Source organism: Octopus sinensis, linkage group LG5, assembly GCF_006345805.1.
Source record: "Octopus sinensis linkage group LG5, ASM634580v1, whole genome shotgun sequence".
Classification (NCBI taxonomy): domain Eukaryota; kingdom Metazoa; phylum Mollusca; class Cephalopoda; order Octopoda; family Octopodidae; genus Octopus; species Octopus sinensis.
Window position 1 is genome coordinate 30,308,237 of NC_043001.1, and position 20,322 is coordinate 30,328,558.

A 20,322-nucleotide genomic window follows, 5' to 3' on the forward strand; every position below is an offset into this window, starting at 1 on the left:
AGTTATGTAATAACATGAAATTAATTACCATATAGTAAGAATTCAAATAAATAAAATAAAGGGCTTTAATACATTCCCAGAGTATATAGATTTTAGGAGGAAATACTAATAAGGGGCATGGCTGTGTAGTTAGGGAGCTTGCTTCCTACCTACATGGCTTTGGGTTCAGTCCCACTGCGTGGCACTTTGGGTAGGTGTCTTCCACTATAGCCCCGAGCCGACCGGAGCTTTGTGATTGAATTCGGTAGGTGGAAGTTATTGCCATGTGTGTAGGTGCTTGTGCCTCTCCAAAAGAGAGAGAGGTGTATACTAAAACCATGAAACATTTTACGTAATAACAGGCTAACCAGATCATCATCAACGTTTAATGTCCACTTTCCATGCTAGCATGGGTTGGACGATTTGACTGAGGACTGGCAAACCAGATGGCTGCACCAGGCTCCAATCTGATCTGGCAGAATTTCTACAGCTGGATGCCAACCACTCCAAGAGTGTAGTGGGTGCTTTTACATACAACTGGCACGAGGACCAGTCAGGCAGTACTGGCAACGGCCACGCTCAAATAGTGTTTTTGACGAGCCACCTGCACAGGAGCCAGTCCAGCAGCACTGGCAACGACCTTGCTCAAATGTTTTTTCACGTGCCAGTAAGGCGACACTGGTAACGATCACGCTCAAATGGTGCTTTTTACATGCCAGTGACACGGAAGCCAGTTAGCTGCTCTGGCAACGATCATGCTTGCATGGTGCTCTTAGCACTCCACTAGCACGGATGCCAGTCATGAGATAATAACAATTCAAAGTAATTAACTGTGAAAAAAAGCTTATTCACGAACATACCAACACAAGCACTAGTGTTAGTATATTCGTGAATAAGTCACTAACCGAAATAAGTGGATCTATTGTTTAGGAAAATACTATTTGTATTAGATAAATTGAGAAAATAACTAAAATAGTTCAAATACTAAGAAATAAGCATACTGAAAATGAATGGGTTGTTTCCCTTGGAAGCTTAAAAATTTTACTCCCACTGTTCACTCATGCCCAAATATTATTCCTCCTGCCGTTTACCCAAACATTTTTCGAAATCAATTTATACTTAAAACCCAAATACATAAGCATACATAGTGCGTATGAAGTTTAAGAAAAATTGGTCGAGCTGTTTTGACGCAAAATGAGGACATACCGATACACAGACACACACAGACATTTTCAGTTTTAATATGTAAGATAAGAACGATAAACATGATCAGATTTATTAAAAAATTTATTCACAATTCTTGTAAAAGTGGTCGATAATTTCTCCAAAATCATTGAAAGCATAACAAATAAATAAAAAAGAGCAAAATGTATTTTATTGCTTCTTTATAGAAGAAATACATTAAAAAAAAAATTAGCAAGACCATTTATAACAAAATGAATGGACAGAAACAGTCAAAACTGTATGAAAAGACTACACTGCATGGAGTGCTATTCTAACCAGTGAATAATAGAACAGCAGCAAGAGCAGTTGTCAGTTATATACCAGAGGAAAAACAGGAACAACCATCTGACACTACAGTGAGGAATAAGAGGAGGAGACAGTAGGTACCTATTTCACATACCTCTGGTTCTTTTTAAGTAGAAATACCTATTTGAATAGCTGGTTTCAATCCTGGCATGGCTAAGGTGTTGATTATCTTAATAATGACACTATTCTCATCATCAGGACTGTTTCAACTGGTTTACAGCAAAGGAAATAACACAGTTCAAATGGTGGTGGTGCTGTCATTTCACTACAAGAGAAAAATAGAAGAAACTTCAAATAAGTATCATCCAATCATCTATGAAAGTTAACATATGTCAACACAATCTAAAAACAAACACCTTCATTGCACACCACACGTTCTAGCATAAACAATAGTTCCTGCTCAAATCAAAAAGAAATATCTTTTTGATTGGCTGTTATGAAAGACAAATTCAAATTTTTTTAGAAATTTGTAAATCACCATAAGACTAAAAATTCAACTATAAGATACAGCTCCCATATAATTGCCATCTGAATAAAAAAAAAACTGTGTGAATAATCTAACAAAATGAATAATGAGAAGCTAAGAGATGACAGACAAATATTCTTAATTTATCAGGTTTAAATTTGCAACACCATTTGTTAGATTAAAAAATGGTACTGAGTAAAAATGATCATAAGGAAAAAAAATATATACATTAAGTTGCAAATTTTATTAATGAACACAAAAAATGTGGTCAAGTAATATCTGAAGGAAATATTTTATCAATTTTCAGAGCAATGAAAAACAAAAATGGTTTCAGGAAATACAGAAAATAAATCTATACCAACAGAAAATTTAAGAATATTTTCTATTGATTGAAAATGAAAAGAAAAATAAATGGTTTGGAAAATAATAATAAAAAAAAAAACTATTAAATTTGTTGTTCAGTTTTTATTTAATTCTATGATTTTAATTAGGTACAAAACACGATATACTTAAAACAAAATATGATGATAATGAAACAATACTTGTCATTCAAATTTTTACAAGAAACCTTTCATCTAATATTTAAAAAAAAAATTATAATACAAAAGTTTGTTTTCTTTATTATTTAGAGTCACTGAAAAAATAAATGACAAAATAAGTTTATATTTTGCCCAAATAAGCTAAGTTAAAATTAGTCAACAATGGTTTATGTGAGTGAGGAAATTTCCAATTAGCAGGGAGGAATCAGAATTTTATCAGTTTACCATTTGAAACTAATACTTTTTTTTTTTTAAGAGGCAGCTGTATGCTTGTTGTTTACTAATAAAAATGTAGTAATAATAAATGTATTAAACTTTTTTTTTTAAAAGTACTTCTCAAAAAATCTTGCCATATAATGTAAGGCAATAATTTAAATGCATTTCTTTTTTCAAAAAAAAAAAAAAATTCGTAAAGATATTTCAATAATAAATCAGTGCGCAAAATTTTCAGTCAAGGATACAGATTGAATTACGCTAAAAGTGATGGTACAGGGAAGGTGTCTGTATGTACTGTCACCACCCCCCAGCAGTCAGTCAGTCAATGTCTTTAAACGCTTGGCCAGAGAAAGCTGCACTAACCTCTGTATGCTCATCAAATCCATACATGCAGTACTCACTCCCACGATCAGCAAACATTGAGTAGAAAGCTGGTAACAAGAGAATACCTTTAATACAAACCATCTAAAAGACATGATGGCCAGTGATGAACAACTAGTAATTCAGCTTTCATATAGGGAACATTTCAACTATCTACATTTAAATAGTTTTACTAAAACTTGGAAACAATGAAAGTGTGAAGAATATATCATAGTTGAAGTCAACACATGCAAATAACCTATTGAAACTGAAGTTGTTGAACCAAGAAATACTATAAAAATGCCCTACTGTTAAAAGATTAAAAAAATGACCAATAAATAAATAAAATTGAAATAAATAATTTAATTTTGATAGATTATTACAAAATAGCAATTCTGACCAATTCTGAACCCAATTAAGTGGACTTTTGTAATATAATTTTGAAAAGTAAATTAAATAATCAATGGGGAAATTTTTAAAAAAATGAAACTTTCAAAAGGTTGGTTTATGCTAATAAGGAAAACAACATTCTAATTTATAAAAAACTTTGTGTGTGTGTGTGTGTGTGCATGCGCGCATGTGTATGTGTAAAATTTCAGGTATATTTAGTGTAACTATATTCAAATAGTTTTTGTGGTGATATAAATATACATAACTAATTTCAGTAATAATATCCTTCACTTTATCACCAGTCTGGCCAGTCAATAACTGAATAAAATTTACATTATGAAATCATCAGTAGAAAAAGAATAGCTAAATACTAGAGCTAAATAGATATACAGTAAAATAGAAATTAGCACTAGTAATAAGCATATGCCCATTTAAAAGAAAGGGATCAAGAAATAATTAATCAAACCTGTTAAAACTAAAATATCTAGAAAAATTGAAATTGGCAACATGTCTTTTTCATACATTTAAAAAAAAAAAGCCATGCAAATTCTTCAAAACTGCAAAAAAAAAATTCAATCAAACAATGACCTCTAATATTCGAATTTAATCTGAAAGTTTCAATATGAAAAAAAGTTTGTAATACCAATATTATTATGCCAATAGAGTAATCAACTCAAAACTCTATTTTGGCAGAAAAATATGACGAGATTGTGACTGCAACATCGAAATCTTGGTTTGAGAAAATTCAAAAATGGGAACAAGGGGCATCAATGGAATATGACGGACTACAGAAGTGGTGAGTGAAAACTCCTCATTAGGATTGCTTATCTTCAGTGTGACAGAGCAGAATAAATGTAGCCATACCTCAAATAAAACTGTTCTCTGCCTGCTGCCAATACACTCCAAACTTGTACTCATACCAATAGATGAAAATGAACAAAGACAACAGCTGTTAGCAAGCAATCTACATTGCAATAAGTTTTGAGCCATTTGTGGTTGAAAATCAGAAAATGCTGTAAAAAGAAGTTGATATCAGCAGATTGATGAGTATCGAGTTGATATAGTTAATGCATTTGTGGCTGGCATAGCCTGAGTGAAACCAGCGTAATACTTTCAGGAACAAACAGGGAATGATGCACCAATTTAAGATGAAATATTATTGTAATCCTTCAAACTAGTCTCAGCTGCAATCTTGCACTGGTTTTACCATGCTGGCATAGTTAAGTGACAAACTAAAGCACAGTATGAAAATGACATACTTTTCCAATTACAAAAATATCTATCAGTTAAGCAGGAAAAGCACACTGAAAAGCCTATCCATAAAATCCAAGGCTTTGTCACATCAGTTAAATGCTTGGTGCCCATGTTTTATAAATGGAGCTTTTTACTATAAATTATGTGAAAAAAATTATTACTGAATAATTACATGAAATATTTAATAAATTTTGAAAATATATCTTTAAAATATAATTAGAATTTCTCTCAAAATATCAGCATCTTCATGTAGCTTTATATTTATTTTCCCATGTTAGCACAAGTACTTTTCAACTAGGTAGTGTACCTACCCAACAAAGTAGGAATAGAGCCTGGTATTAAGCAGGTAACTGCTGTAAGTAAAGTTGTTATATTTCTGTCCAAGAGTTATACACAATGGCTCAAGATTTGATGGTCATAAAGTGAGTTCTTCAAAGCTTTAACCACCAGCCACTGTAATAACAAATCATTCTGTATGTTCTACGATAAATTGTTTTTGTAATTTGTTAAAAGAATTTTAACAATACAATTTCATGTCAAACAATTCTTACACAGAAATAATTTATGATACTACATAACTCCTTTTAGTATGCTTCAATCTAAAGTATTTAGTTATATCCATTTCAACTGATACACTACTCGAAGCTAATATTTTATTTGAATATATCTTGAAATTAAATATGTAAGTAGATAAACCAAAGGAAATGATTCTTTTGTTTCAACTCCAAAAATCTCAGGCTACCTATCTTTAAATACTGTTACATTTGCAAGTTTGTTCCCTTTTAATTCTAAATGCAGAAGGCCATCAACTCAGGATACACTATCAGAATCCTGGCTTTTCACTTACCTTAAGATCTGAAAGAGAAAGTGTAAATCCCCAATGTGGAAGCATTAACATATATTTCAGATTCATCTTTTTTTATATTTCTTCTGCTAATGAGAACACAGAATAAGGCAATTTAGAGTGTGTTGCTGGTATATGAACGCAAACATACACACACACTCTTGGCTAAAACATCTATCACAACCTAAATCATACATTCAACATAACATGGAAATGAATTTTATTTCTCCAAGTAAATATATACAAATCTGCACAAAACAGAATTCAGCAGGGAAGATAGTATAAATGAAGCCGCTTACATATCAATTATCTAAGACCAAAGAAATACCTGTATAGAGAGGCAAGCATCACTGGTGTCGAGGAAGCATTGAGGCACCGTGGTCTCATGTAACAGATTGGTAGTCAAAGCAATGCTCTCAACATTGGCAACCGAGCAATTCAAACATGGTGCTGACAAAGATTGATAGAACTGCATAAATAGAAATCTGTCTGTATCAGAAAAGAAACTGGTCAGACTATAGGCATGTGCTTATAATAAAACCACTGGAATGATGATGGTGTCTGTGCAGGAAAATAAAATATTAAGGCCCCATTCACAAATAACATTAAACCCAGATTTTTTTCATGTTTATTGATGCAGTGGTTAAAAACTTTGTAATATGTTTAAAAAGAAGAAAAAAAGTGAAGTGACTAAGTTTTACTTTGTTTATAAAATCAAATTTTGATGTAGGTTTTTGTAAATTTTTTTTTTTCCAGCAGAGTTATTTTGATGGAGCAGTAAATAACTATTATATAAGAAAGTTGATAAAATCTAAGTTTTGGGGGTGTTTTTAGTCTATGCTTAAAGTATTTATTAGAATAAAATATATTGCTCTTTTCAAGTACACATTTTTATGTTTCAGAGACATTCTCAAACTGGAGATTTTTTTTAATTATTTGGAAGTAAACATAAAGAGTTAATTTAATCTGATTTTGCAGTCAAGTTTGAATAGCAAAACATTGGCTAGCTTATATTTCATACCTATACTCAATGTTATGTATAAAAGAAAGAAAGAAAGCGTTTCTTTAAATTACACAACATTCATGTATTCATTTTAGACATCAAATGATATTAAAATGAAATATATAAAATGTCAATGCTATATTGAGTAATTAGAGAAATTGAGATTGAAAGACTAAAAATGAATTAAGAAACTCAATCTGGCTAATTTTTGAAGGAATAAGTGATTTTCCCACACTCCTCAAATGAGTCGAGCTTCAGCTAAGTTAAAATAAAATTATTGTAATTCTACCAGTTTTCAAATCAAGTAAAATTGATGTTAGTATTTTCTGTGATTATTTTTCTAAAAACTACAAAATTCCTATTCCACAAAATGAAAAAGAACTGTAACACAATTATCCCTTTTGATGACATCACTATTAAGAATTATCTTAATTCGATACCAGTATTATTATGGACAATATCAAAGCATTCTTCATTCACACACATTATCATTAACAAAAATTACAAGCAGCAACAGATTAAGATATGTTTACCAGTTCTTCGATTATCAGCCAATTCATTATCGACCTTGAACACAGATCCATGAATGGGACTATAATGGCAGGAAGAAAATCTATTAAATATACTAAAGGATGAATACAGGTTTAAGGGGTGGGGGAGCACAGGGAACAGTAGGTGCTGATGACATTTACCAAGTATATTGTTTAGAAGTGCCATGACAGTCTGTTTTAGTTTACAGACCAACATATTTGAGTGGCTGCCGTCTATTAGCTTGGTGTCTCTTGCTCAACTCCAATGGACGAACAAATAGACAGACGGACGGATGCATGCCAGTAGAGGTCACCACTTACCTCTGAATGAGCTGAAAGCAAGATCAGGTAAACCATTAGACAGTCACTTACCAGCATGGGTTGATCAGAAGCAGGCTAGATCAATCATTCATTTAGTGTCACCTTCAGAATGTGTGCCAGTCTCTTCATTACTATCATCAATATCAGCACGGCTGTCTGATGGAATTTCACCATCTTCATATTTATCATAGTGCATCATCTCCATATGCTGGGTGTTGTCATCGTTGTACATTAACTGCTTATCTGGATTTAAAATAAAATTGGAATACCTAAGCTCTAAAGATATAGATTATATGATCTAAGAATTGCAATATTTCCTGGTCAAGTTTTCAGTGTTTCTCATATATACAAATTATGTACAATTTTGTGCTTTAAATAGATTTTATACAATAAAGGAATCACAGAAAATTATGAAACCAAAATTTACAAAAATGTAAAATGCAAGACACATCCAAAATACTGCAAACGTAAAGAGTTTTTTTATTTTTTTTATTTCAACAGATATTGACATAATTGATGTCATTATATAGGACCAAAGCATAAACATCACACATCATGAAAAAAGATTTTGAATTTCACAATTCATGTTCAACACAATTGAAAACATTATACTTCATGCAAATGCTAGACTTAACAGACTTTCTTGATGGTTACATGATTAATTACATATAGAGATAAGATTTCATTAAAGATTGTCTTGCATAACAGAGCCATAAAACATTTCAGTCCCAATATATTATCAGTACTCAACCTATCAGGCTTAGCTCACTTTTGTCTTTTAGTCGCCAAAACAATCTGAAACTAGACCACTAGTGTAAACTTTATACATTTGGCCAGGAACCAATGCATTGTTTACTTCAATGAGCATTTGATTACTAAGGAACTGCTACCAAACCAAGCTCAGTATGGAGTTGGATTACTGGAAAATAGATGAAGGTGTCAAAAGGATGTTGACTTGTGTAGCCAACTTTACAAAGAAAGAGGATTTTCATAATGGATGATAGTGGCTTCCCAGAGCAACATTACCAGAGATCATACATTCATATATAATCAATGTCATGAACATAATTACCACTAGTTATCAAATACCATGAAACAATAAGGTCCTTAGTTTGTAGGGACCAATTTCACAACTACATAGAAAAAAATAAAATAAGCATAATTGAAACGCATGTATATTTGACTTGTATATTACTCACATGTTTTGGATAACTACATTCAATAGAGAACCATCCACTTTTTGAATAATCTCAACTCTTCTCAATAACATTTCCACCTGAACACATACATTTCTCCAACCACCTCTATAATATCTCATCCACTATACTTAAACTAATTATTTCTCGATACTTCCTTTTTAGTACTGTTTCAATTTGGGTAAAACTTCATTGGAGTAATGTTAGTTACAGCAAAAATAATAAGCATTCAAAAGAAAACAGTGCAGTAATGAGGTAGCAGTGTTAGCTCTCTAAATTCTTAGAGATTTATAGTACCTAAGTATTTTAATATGCCTTCAAGAACATATTTTTATTTCATGATATATATTGTGTATAAGTTTCTGCAAAAGGATTTACAACATATTTAAAATCTAATGCAAAGCAACTTATTTCAAATCTTAATTTATTGCTCCAAAAAGTAAGGTTCCAAATCTATATGTTACTAATCTTGTGAGCGGTAGTAAATCTTTATATATAAAAGTGAAGTTGTGTGTCTGTCTCCTACGATTTAGATTCCTAACTACTCCCACATTTTGCGGTGCAGTTTAACCAGTGATTCATATCAAGCCCTTCTGGGTATTAGCACACATCTACGATGAGTCTACGATTTAAAAAAAAATTTACCATCATTTTTTTCCATTTTAATGCATTTTTTCGCTATTATGTAAGGGAAGTAACTCTCTAAAAATGTCTACGATGAGTCAACGATTTAAAAAAAAATTTACCATCATTTTTTCCCATTTTTAATGCATTTTTTTGCTATTTTTTGGCTATAACTCTCTAAAAATGCTTATATAGTTATATCCCTTACAAACCCAAGCAACGCCGGGCGATACTGCTAGTCTTATATAGTATACAAGTATGAAGATTTATGCATTCATATCATACATCTACTTTAAGTCAGCCAGACAGATTTCATTCCACATCATAAACAGGAGAATATTCGTGTACATTCTGCCAACTAATAAACATGTAATTACAGCACTCTTGCGTCTTATAACAGTAAATTGCATCCCTATTTAGCACCCATATATAATTAGGTAAACTAAGAATTAATTGTCTTTAGCAGGAATACAGCTCAGCATAAATTAATCCAATAGGCTGACATCCTACCAATTTGGTCAGCTATAAACCACAAAATAGCTCAATAAATAAAAATGACAAAATTAATAGTTCGCTGCACTGAGGCAGAATTTATAAAGTGTTTTATCTGATGATCAAAATTATAACTTACCATTTTCTAAATATAAAATTTTCCTGTCACAATTATTGCCTGGTCGCTGCTTCGAATCATTACTATTTGAGTACTGCCTGGTTTCTTGGCTGAATGACCGATAACTTGAATCCTGACTACCAGAGCGATGTTTAAGTTCATGACTCCTTGAATGATATTTACTTAGTTCATAGCTAGGTGAGCCATTTTTAGAATCAGGACTCCGTGATCTGTATTTGGGTTCTTTACTACCTGATCTATGTTTAAATTCTCTACTCCGAGACCTTCTATGATGATTTGACTGACGAGAGGAATGGCTTCTAGAACTAGAATGACTCCGTGAACGATGCCGACGAGCAATTTTATGTTTTTCTCTACTACTTGATCTTTGAGATCGATGACCATGGCTTCTGGAACGTCTCTTCCTAAAAATACAAGAGAAAATAAATTAATGAATTTTTGAGGTTTGATTTTCTAAACCAAACTAATCCAGAAAATACAACATACTATACCATTTTTTTCAAGGTAACAGCAAAGTATTTCAAATTTGGACAATGTATTATAAGGTTTTAGAATTTGATGACATTCATACTGCAAAGAACCCAAATGTGAAGTGGAAGTTGAATCTATTTCCAGCTTGATGGAGTAAAGGAAACAGTAATGCCCTTGACTAGAGAAAAATTTGATTTTTTTCATTTGGTGGTCTTAAATGTGTTAAATTAATAGCCAGTGTGTCCACATGTATGGATACATACAAACATAAAACAAAATATCATTCTCATATCTTCCATTCTTAGCTGCCTTCATCATCATCATCATTTAACATCAGTTTTCCATGCTGGCATGGGTTGGACGGATTGACTGGGGACAGGCAAGCCAGGAGGTTGCACCAGGCTCCAATCAAATCTGGCAAGGTTTCTACAGCTGGATGCCCTTCTTAACGCCAACCACTCCGTGAGTGTAGTGGATGCTTTTTATGTGCCACTGGCATCAGCTATGCTTGGATGGTGCTTTTTATGTGCTACCGGCACAGGAGCCAGTCGGGGAGGAGTGGCTGGCATTGACCATGTTCAGATGGTGCTTTTTACATGCCACCAGCATGGGGAGCCAGTGAGGCAGCACTGGCATCAACCCACACATGAATGGTGCTTATTGTGTGCCATCAGCATGCTTCCTCATATTATTTTTCAAGCTCAAATTGGTATCATTTTCATTTCTAATAGGATCTACATCAATGCTACAAATGTATATTTAGTTCTTTTTAATTTCTTTTTTTGGGGGGTTGCTAATGAATAAAAGTTTCCTAAACTTCCCATTAACACCATTTCTGCAATTTTCAATCCACTGGTCCAAAGCTGATACAAACTGTGATTAAATTTAACACCTAACTATATATAGGTTTAAAAGAACAACAAAGACAAATGGCATTAATCAATAAAGGATGACATTGAAAGAGGCCAATGAAGTTATAACACTGACTATAACTCAGAACTAGGCTCAAACCTCACTTTATTTGGGAAAACACCATAAGTATTATTATGATAATTATTATTAATGCTATGATGCTAAAAATATGCAGTGCTAGCATGGCAGAAATGATTGAGGAGATGGTAAAAGATTTTCAAAGAAAAATTAATCAAGCTGATTCTACTGTAGTTACTACAGATTACTCTATCATTATTATGATTAGGAATAATAAAATATAAATCTCTCTGAGAGATTTAGAAATGCAATATTTCTAATTTTCTAGATCAGTGAATTTATTTCACTTGAAATTCTATAAGTTTTCAAATGCAAAGAAGCACTGACAGCTAGCAAGCCAAGCTACTCCAGACTGATGAAGAGCAATAACTCTGAAACTAGTCTCTGGTGGCTGGCTCTGCTGGGTGGAGGTACTTATCTCCCCTGTTTGAAAACTTAAGGACACAGAATGCTTGTGTCACGTAGCTAACTGGAAACGATGCTTCCTGGGGCTAAATAACAGTAGCACTCATCCCTTTCCTGGGATTGCCATATTAAGTTGGCAACAAACCATCACTTTATCATGCTGCTACAGTATAAGTCTCTCTGAGAGATTTAGAAATGCAATATTTCTAAGATAATATTTCAGTTTAGTGGAAAACTTTTTATATCAGAGCCTATCTATTACCAATATTTATTACAGTCCTACATTCTTTATCTTGTGGTCTGTCTGGTTGACACTTGGTTTTATGAACTTTCATTCATTGGTTAGCTAGATAGAATTGTTCTAGCTGTTGAAGTTGCCTTTCTCTGGGCCAGTGACCAAGCTAAGATATTTGCAGACTACCATAAACTGTCTTTGAATGATGCCCATTCAGTGGTGTTTTGTTTAGCTGCCAGAGGAGCAAAGCACATTTGAAGTTTAAACTTCAGGACTTGATTCTTTAAAAAAAGAGACACACAAGCATTTGAGTACAGCCTCACAGAAGTTAACTTATAAATGTACATTAAGTTTTGCTTGCACTAGCAGCCCTCATCGGCAAAGCATAGTATGTAAAACCACAAAGTACTGACAAACCTCTGCAAATGTAGTCAGGTGTGAGATATCATGTGATAAAACTGTGGAATGTGTTTTGATTACCACAAGCCAACTGGAAAGTGTAAAATAGATTAAGCATTCAAGATTTTTACATCAAGTACCTACTGTAATATGTCATCAAACTTAAATTTATAAGAGTAATCTGGTTCTATGTTAACAAATAAACATTTTCAGACTAGAGTAGCTTACAAGCATATCTTAGGAACATGCCTAGACATCAATTTTTGAGGAAATTTTGCATATGAATTTCTAGTCAAAAGATATTCCCACCAATATTATGCTGGGAGCTTAAACTAACATCTCCATCTGTATTAACCCGGGCAATTAATACAAACTGGTCTACTTTTCCATCTGGCAAATACCAGTAATGGCCTGCTAGAATGCTAGGGCTATAACAGAGCTTGAATGCCAAAACTTAATGACAAAATCACTGTTTTAAAAGGATTTGGAATTGACTGGATACTGGCATCAGAGATGTTAGGCTCTGTACAGTATATTATACAACCTTTACTGTAATGGGATCAATTACAATCCTACTTGGTAGAAAATCATCTTTGCCAAAAATAGTCAAACCTGATAGTCAATAATTTCTGTAGGAAACTGTTTCAACATTTGCATTGCTAAGAAAAATTGTCAGTTTTGTGTCCTTTGAAATTATGCTCTAATATTGTAGGAGATGGTTATACTAGAGCAAAATGCACACTCTTTTAAAAAAGTTAATTTGAATATATTTGATAATTTGTTTTGAATGTTTAATGAAAAGTTGCTGTGTGCTGATGCTGGAGAGGATCTCAATTGTAGCAGTAGACCAAAGTAAACATAGATACATGTAATGAAGTCAAACATAAATAGATGTAACTAAAACAAATATAATAAACAAATGACCCCAAATTACGGATAGATGTGATACAGACAAAACAGTGAAACCCATAACAGTGTATAAACAGACTCTGAAATGATAATGAGAAAACTTCAAGTCATAACAAAATTACCTTTCTCTGCTTCTACTCCTCCTGGTTCGACTACGGCTACGCCGTCGTCTTTTTTCTCGTTCTCTTTGCCTCTCCCTTTCTTTCTCCCTTTCCTTTTCTTTCCTACGTTTCTCTTCTCGTTCTTTCTCTTTTTCCCGCTCTCTTTCTTTTTCACGTTCTTCTTTCTCTCTGACAAGTCTGGCTTCTCTTTCTTCTGCAGATTGTAACTTTCTCTAATATAATATACAAATAGTATAATTAATAGAAATAATCGAATACAAAATATCTGATTCTCCAAATATTATTTATTACTACATTTAAACTTTTTAAAATTATCATTACATTGACGGGTGTAGAGCACAGATTAAACAATATAAATCCAGAGGACAATCAGAGAAAAGTTTAAATTTTTAATTGTTAATTTTTTTTAAATAGGTGCAGTATTCAATCATTAACCTCTGTCTGTTAGAAAAATAAGTAGCATGAAAGGAAAAGCCTTATTTTGATGAACAATAGACAAGTGGCTTCATTTTTCTTTGAAGCAAATTCAACTGCATTTTGCTCTAACAAAAACAGTACATGATTGGAAAACAGTTTTTTACTCTTGTTAATTTTTAACTTGTTATTATTGCTGCTTGCTTAGCCAATAAAATCAACAACTCACTTTTCATACTTCAGTTTGCAACAAATGACAGTAGGAAAGGTTTTTACAAATGAATGGGAGAGAAACAATGTCTCCTCAAACAATTGCTTCTCGTTAACATTGTTCCAATTCAGTATAGGAAAATCGTGAGAGCATGCACAGCAAAACACTGATCATGGTAATACTTTTTAAATATGAAAAAAACTACCATTTTGTGTATGAAACTGTTAAATATCCTGATTAGTTATCTAGTGGTTACTACTGAAATTACTTATATGAGCAAAGAATGGTCTGTCATTTAGAAACCAGTATTAAAATGTATTTTCCAAAATATTTCAAGCTTGAAATTTTGTTCTAAATCAAAATGTTAAAAATATAAATTTCAAGACAAATACATTGAAGAGTTCTTCACATATGTAATAGAAATGATTTTACAAAAACTAAAAATGTTCTTATGCCACAAACCTGCTTTCTTTCTTCAACATACGTTCTGATTCTGGCATAACCAGAATGCTGTTTTCCCATGATATGTTCATCAATACGCTGCTGAATGTCTCCAACAACAAGGAGTGCACCACATACATTACACACTTCCATGGTTTTTTCACTTTCTGGCGTTTGACTGTTTTGCCGGGTTTGCTAAAATGAAAAAACAAATTCCATTTGTAAAATGTCATACAAAACATAAAAATGAGCAAAAAGTTAAGATACAAATGTTCAGTATTTTAGCAGAAAATCTTTCAAAAATATAAATTTCTTATTAGAATAAGACTATTTTCAACTTACATTTTCTAAAACTTTCCTCTCCTCTCTTAGTAAATCACATAATTTCATAACACCTTGAGCTTCTTCAACTTTTCCTTCACAACCCAAATTTTCTGCCTGAGAAAATAAAAAACAAATGCAATAAAATAAATCCAATGTAACTTGAAGAGGTAATTAAGAATAGATACAAGTGATCCGTTCATATCAGTGCAAAGGAAATATTCAAATGTCTGATAACAATGCAGACTCGTTTGACACTGACACAAATCAGACGAACAGACAGATAGAAATTTATGAAGAGAGGGAGTCATGTAATATGCTGCTATATAAACAAAATCTATTACTTGTTTTTCATATATATAAGCCATAATTTTTTTTTAGTTAGTTATTTCTGAAATATGTTAGGCTTAATTGAACAAAGACTACAAACAATTTGTAGGAACAATTCTTCTGTGCATGTAGTTAAAACAAATTAAGATAATATTGATTTCAAATTTTGGCATAAGGCCAGTAATTTCGAGGGAGGGATTAAGTCATTTACCATCAACCCCAAAAGGATAAAAGGTAAAACTGGCCTCAGTGGAATTTGAACTCAAAATGTAGTAACAGATGAAACGCTGCTAAGCATTTTGCCCAGCGTGCTAACAGTTCTGCCAGCTCACTGCTTTAAAAATTAAGATAATATTGAGCAGTTATTTGGCATCAAGCTGATGTAATCAATTGAATGTGACATGAACAAATTTAATACTAATCTTCTCAACAAGCCAGTACCTTAATTTCATTAACTGGATTGTAAAAATTTAAGGTTAATAAAGTTCTGAATCATTGAATGAAGATACTTCAATATTAAGCTTTCTCAAACTATTCTTGGTACTTCAAGCAAAAAAATAAGTTTTCAATCTAAATATGAATACTATTTAAAACTATTGTCGGTTCTTTCAAGTTTCAAATGAAATTAAGCTAGATAACTCAATTTCCATAGATAGACAACATTCAGTTGGAAACTATAGGATATTTCTATAAAAGTTAAGACAAACATTAAATTATACGGATGTTCTCATCAACTGACTAAAATGTTTATCATACTGTTTCTAGCTTAGAGTAATCAATACAGTTACAAGTATTATTTATACAAACTATTTTACTGAAAAGAATACCTACACTTACAAAGCAACCAATTTGATAAGACACCAGTCGATGTAAGTTTTGGGCCATGAGAAAAGCAAAAGTACAATGGTACGTACTGAATACTTTATAAAGTACAATGGTACGTACTGAATACTTTATAAAGTACAATGGTACGTACTGAATACTTTATAAAGCACAATGGTACGTACTGAATACTTTATAGTTGTTTTTATTTACAGCACAACAAATTTGTACATCAGGCTAGAATAATCTTCAAAAAATTGTTCAAATGCTATAATCTATTTTTTCTACGATACACAAGATGAACTCACCCTTGATAGTGTAATTAGTACATACCTGTTGAACTAAATCATTAATCCGTTCAGTTAACATGGCAACTTTTTCTTCTTTCAGAGCAGCAGCATTGCTTGAAGGCTGGAGATAAACAAATAGTTCAGATAAAAGTTTTTTTCAAAACAGCCATGTAAGTTAACACATTCATTACCAATACTGCCCGAGACCATTTTTTGTCCTACCTATGCTACCAATCCACAGAAACTGCCTGTATTTTTCTGGTCAATTAAATCTAAATTCATATCAGTGATAATACAAGATTTCACTAGGTAAAGATTTTGTAATATTGTTACAATTTGTCCTCTGAAATTTTGGTCATTTTTCTCCACATCCATTTTAAAAATTATTTCTGTAATGCTCTCTACCCTTTCTAATATGGATACCAGCTTCAGATTTAGGAGCAGTAACTCGAAATTTGAAGTGTTTTTGAAAGAACAAATGCAGCAGCATGTGAAAAATACAACCATAATCAAGTGGATGATTATATATCAATTTCTGAGAGTGGAAACAACTCAAACAACAAGAGTGAAAACAACAATAAATTGATAACAGAAGCAGAATGAAGTGAAACTTTTTTAAATATTTCTTTCCCATTGTAATTAGTGTTCCTGTTTATTGATAAAAAAAATACTATTTCTTTTAACAATGTAAGTGTCCCAGACAATCAACATGGAGACCATAAATAAAGAGTAAAAAAGAACAAATAAAGTCCCAGATACTTAGATGAAATTCAGACATTTTTGTCATAAATATAATAATGGATAAAAGAAACTAGGCCAATGGACTACCAACTACTGCAGCTCTGATGAATCTTACCTGTAGCTACTCACACATGTATTTAAAAGCTGAGTCAGTATTTTCATATATGTAACTAATAGTACACTATTTGGGAAATGAAACTATGGCTTGTTGTTCAAAATACAACCCCTAATGAACACTTTACAAGACACTTCAGTTCTATAAATAGCCTTGAAAATCATGATAAAGGTTGTTCACAAGTGAAAGATAGTAAGGTATAAAAGCTAGATATGTTTCTAACAAAATATGGTATCAAAATTTGGAAGACTTATGAACAGATGTTGGGTACTGCCGTAGGTTTTATTTTTGTGGAGAAGAAAAAAAAAACAAATGTGCAAGTCAGCATGGCCTGAAATAGGGTGTGGTAGGGAAATCATCACTTCCATACTATAAACGCCAAATATTTTTTTGACTAGTATTTCTCTTTGGTCAAGTATGTAAAGGCTTTAGAAGTTGTAATAACAGACAGATGTCACAAGGATGCAAATAAATAAAGAGGGTGTTGATGAATATATAAAAAAATTAAAATTAAAACAAAGTGGGGAAATAATCCAACAGCAAAAAGGAAATTTGCTAGTGAGTGTAGAAACAAGAGTCACAATAAATTTCTACCCATATGGCCGAAGCCAGTGCCGCCTCGACTGGCTTCCGTGCAGGTGGCACGTAAAATGCACCAATCCGACAGTGGCCGATGCCAGCCTCGCCTGGCACCAGTGCAGGTGGCACGTAAAAAGCACCCACTACACTCACGGAGTGGTTGGCGTTAGGAAGGGGATCCAGCTGTAGAAACATTGCCAGATAAGACCGGAGCCTGGTGCAGCCTTCTGGCTTCCCAGATCCCCGGTCGAACCGTCCAACCCATGCTAGCATGGAGAACGGACGTTAAATGATGATGATGATGATATGTTCAACCACATAGAGCTATAAGTGGCACATCATTTGTAAACTTCAATCAAAACAGTTCAATTGAGGCAATATAGTTTGATTAAACTGAACTATGAGCTTTTACCAGGTAAACCTGGTGGAAAGCAACACTTGCTGTGATATACAGTAAATATAAGTACTGACATTTTTTTAAAAATTTTGTTAATAACCAAATCACTAAGAGTACGAAAGCAATGTACCCAGCTGCAGAATTGAGCTGAGGACAAGCTTTCTCTCAGAAAAAAAAAATCTACATAGAAATATCCTTTTAAATTTGACCAACTTCATAATAGTTGCAAGATAGCATACTGAGAATACAAATACCAGAAATGGAAAGCAACCCAATGGGTGGTCAATTGAAATAACTTTCCAATGAGCATTCTGGAATACTTTATTTTCTAATTTGCCTTATTTTTGAGTTTTGTATTTACCCAGAAACGGAGAGGCAAATTCTGCTTCGTTAGTGATAATCTACTTTTGTGTACCTCATTTATATGCACTCAAGTGTAAATAAAAATACAAGAAGGTACAATATTCCCTGATGTCCTTTATTACAACTTTATTAATCCCAAAAGAATATAGGCTACTAACTCATTTTATATGGTAATATTTAAACAAAAATTTAAATAATTTTAGATTTCACTGAATTTACCTGTAATTAAAGTAGTTTTGAGACAAAAATTCCATCATAGACTTATGTAAGAATCTTTTGCTATGTTGTGTTCCAAACATCACCTTAATACATCAATAAACAAAAAAGTTATAGTTGTTTTATGAAAATAGCCTAAATTCACAATTATTTTACAATTTAACAGAAAGAGTATTTCTAGTTAGAAATATACTATAATGAATAGGTTAAGAAATCTTTTCTTAATGTTTTCCTTCCTAAATAATTTTTTTATTACATTGTAAGTATAGGCTAGACAGTGTTCTGTTATGATTTATATAGAATATATGTTCTTGAATTAGTAAAACAGAAAAGTGAATGCAACTATAAGTCCTTCCTAAAAAATACAGAAAACTTGAGAAATCTTCAGTTTGAATTGTTACAGGTGGAAGTGGGAGCATGTGGACAAGGAACACCAATGAGAAAGCATTGAATATGTTTAATATGGAATCTGGTATGAATGATAAGAGAATTTAATTCATGAAGTTATTGTTTAGCCCTGAGTGATCTAACCTATGATCAAAAGGTATTGAAGATATCCATTTTACTTTTTTTTTTTCCAGCCAAGTGTACCCTGGACTATTTTATCCAGTGTCTCTCTTTATTTCCTCTTGTAATGATTCTTTTAGCCACTTTGTTCTCAAAAAGGAACTTCAAGATATTTGCTAATGAACACTATGTAATCATTATTATTATCATTTAACATCCATTTTCCACACAGGCATCAGCCGGACAGTCTGACCAAAGCTTGTAAGGCAAGAGGTTGCACCAGGCACCAATATCTGTTCTGGCAAGGCTTCTACAGCTGGATGCCCTTCCTAATGCCAGCCATTCTATAGAGTATATTTTTTATGTAGCACCAGCACAGGTCCTTTTAACACGGTACCTTATTTTCAGCAATAAATACGAATACTATAAAAGTAATTTTGTTTACATCAAAATTTTTAATTGCTTAATACAAAATTCAAAGTATTCAGAAAAAATTCAAACAAAAAATACTTAGTGAAATTAACAAAAAAACTAACTTAAAATATGAAAACATACAACAAATGAGGAGTCAAAATCTTCATGAAAAATACTATACTACTAAAACTTTATTTCTTATAACTATCAGGAACACTAGCCATGTAGCATGTTTAAAAATCTATATATATAAAAGTGAGGTTGTGTGGTGTTTGTCTCCTACGATTTAGATTCCTAACTACTCCCACATTTTGCGGTGCAGTGTAACCAAAAGCGGGTATCTTATAGTCATGATTCATATCCAGCCCTTCTGGGTATTTGCGCGCGTCTACAATGAGTCTACAATTTAAAAAAAATTTACCATCATTTTTTCCCATTTTTAATGCATTTTTTACTATTATATAAGGGAAGTAACTCTCTAAAAATGTATTATTAAATCTCAGAACGTAAAAAGCTACAGCAACACCCCCCTTTGTGGCTAGCCATATTGAGATGGCTATTATACTTTACATCTCTAAAAATGCTTATATAGTTATTTCCCTTACAAACCCGAGCAACGCCGGGTGATACTGCTAGTAATCTATAAACATGTTTACCAGGCATATGCTCTAACCAGAAATTCATGTGTCAATGAGGAAGCCTCTACTTAGACACATGACCAGCTAGAAATAGTGGCCAAATCTCCCC

At 32.6% G+C, this 20,322-nt stretch overlaps 1 protein-coding gene across 3 annotated transcripts in view; it reads right to left on the reverse strand.

The window, feature by feature from the left end:
• Window positions 1–1,332: 1,332 nt before the first annotated feature.
• The window catches only part of LOC115211657 (luc7-like protein 3), a 34,821-nt gene continuing 15,831 nt past the window's right edge, over window positions 1,333–20,322 (reverse strand). Inside the window, exons 5-11 of one of the 3 annotated variants that reach the window (XR_004999367.1) lie at window positions 16,287–16,364; window positions 14,823–14,918; window positions 14,502–14,675; window positions 13,415–13,626; window positions 9,884–10,287; window positions 3,094–7,675; window positions 1,333–1,774 (exon numbers count right to left, since the gene is read on the reverse strand). Coding sequence is in view for 2 of the 3 variants with exons in the window: in XM_029780294.2 (XP_029636154.1) it covers window positions 7,521–7,675; window positions 9,884–10,287; window positions 13,415–13,626; window positions 14,502–14,675; window positions 14,823–14,918; window positions 16,287–16,364 (1,119 nt within the window). In the remaining variant the exon portion in view is untranslated. Of the gene's footprint in view, window positions 7,676–9,883; window positions 10,288–13,414; window positions 13,627–14,501; window positions 14,676–14,822; window positions 14,919–16,286; window positions 16,365–20,322 lie in introns of all 3 variants that reach the window. The other 2 variants (XM_029780294.2, XM_036503290.1) reach the window with 2 other exon arrangements.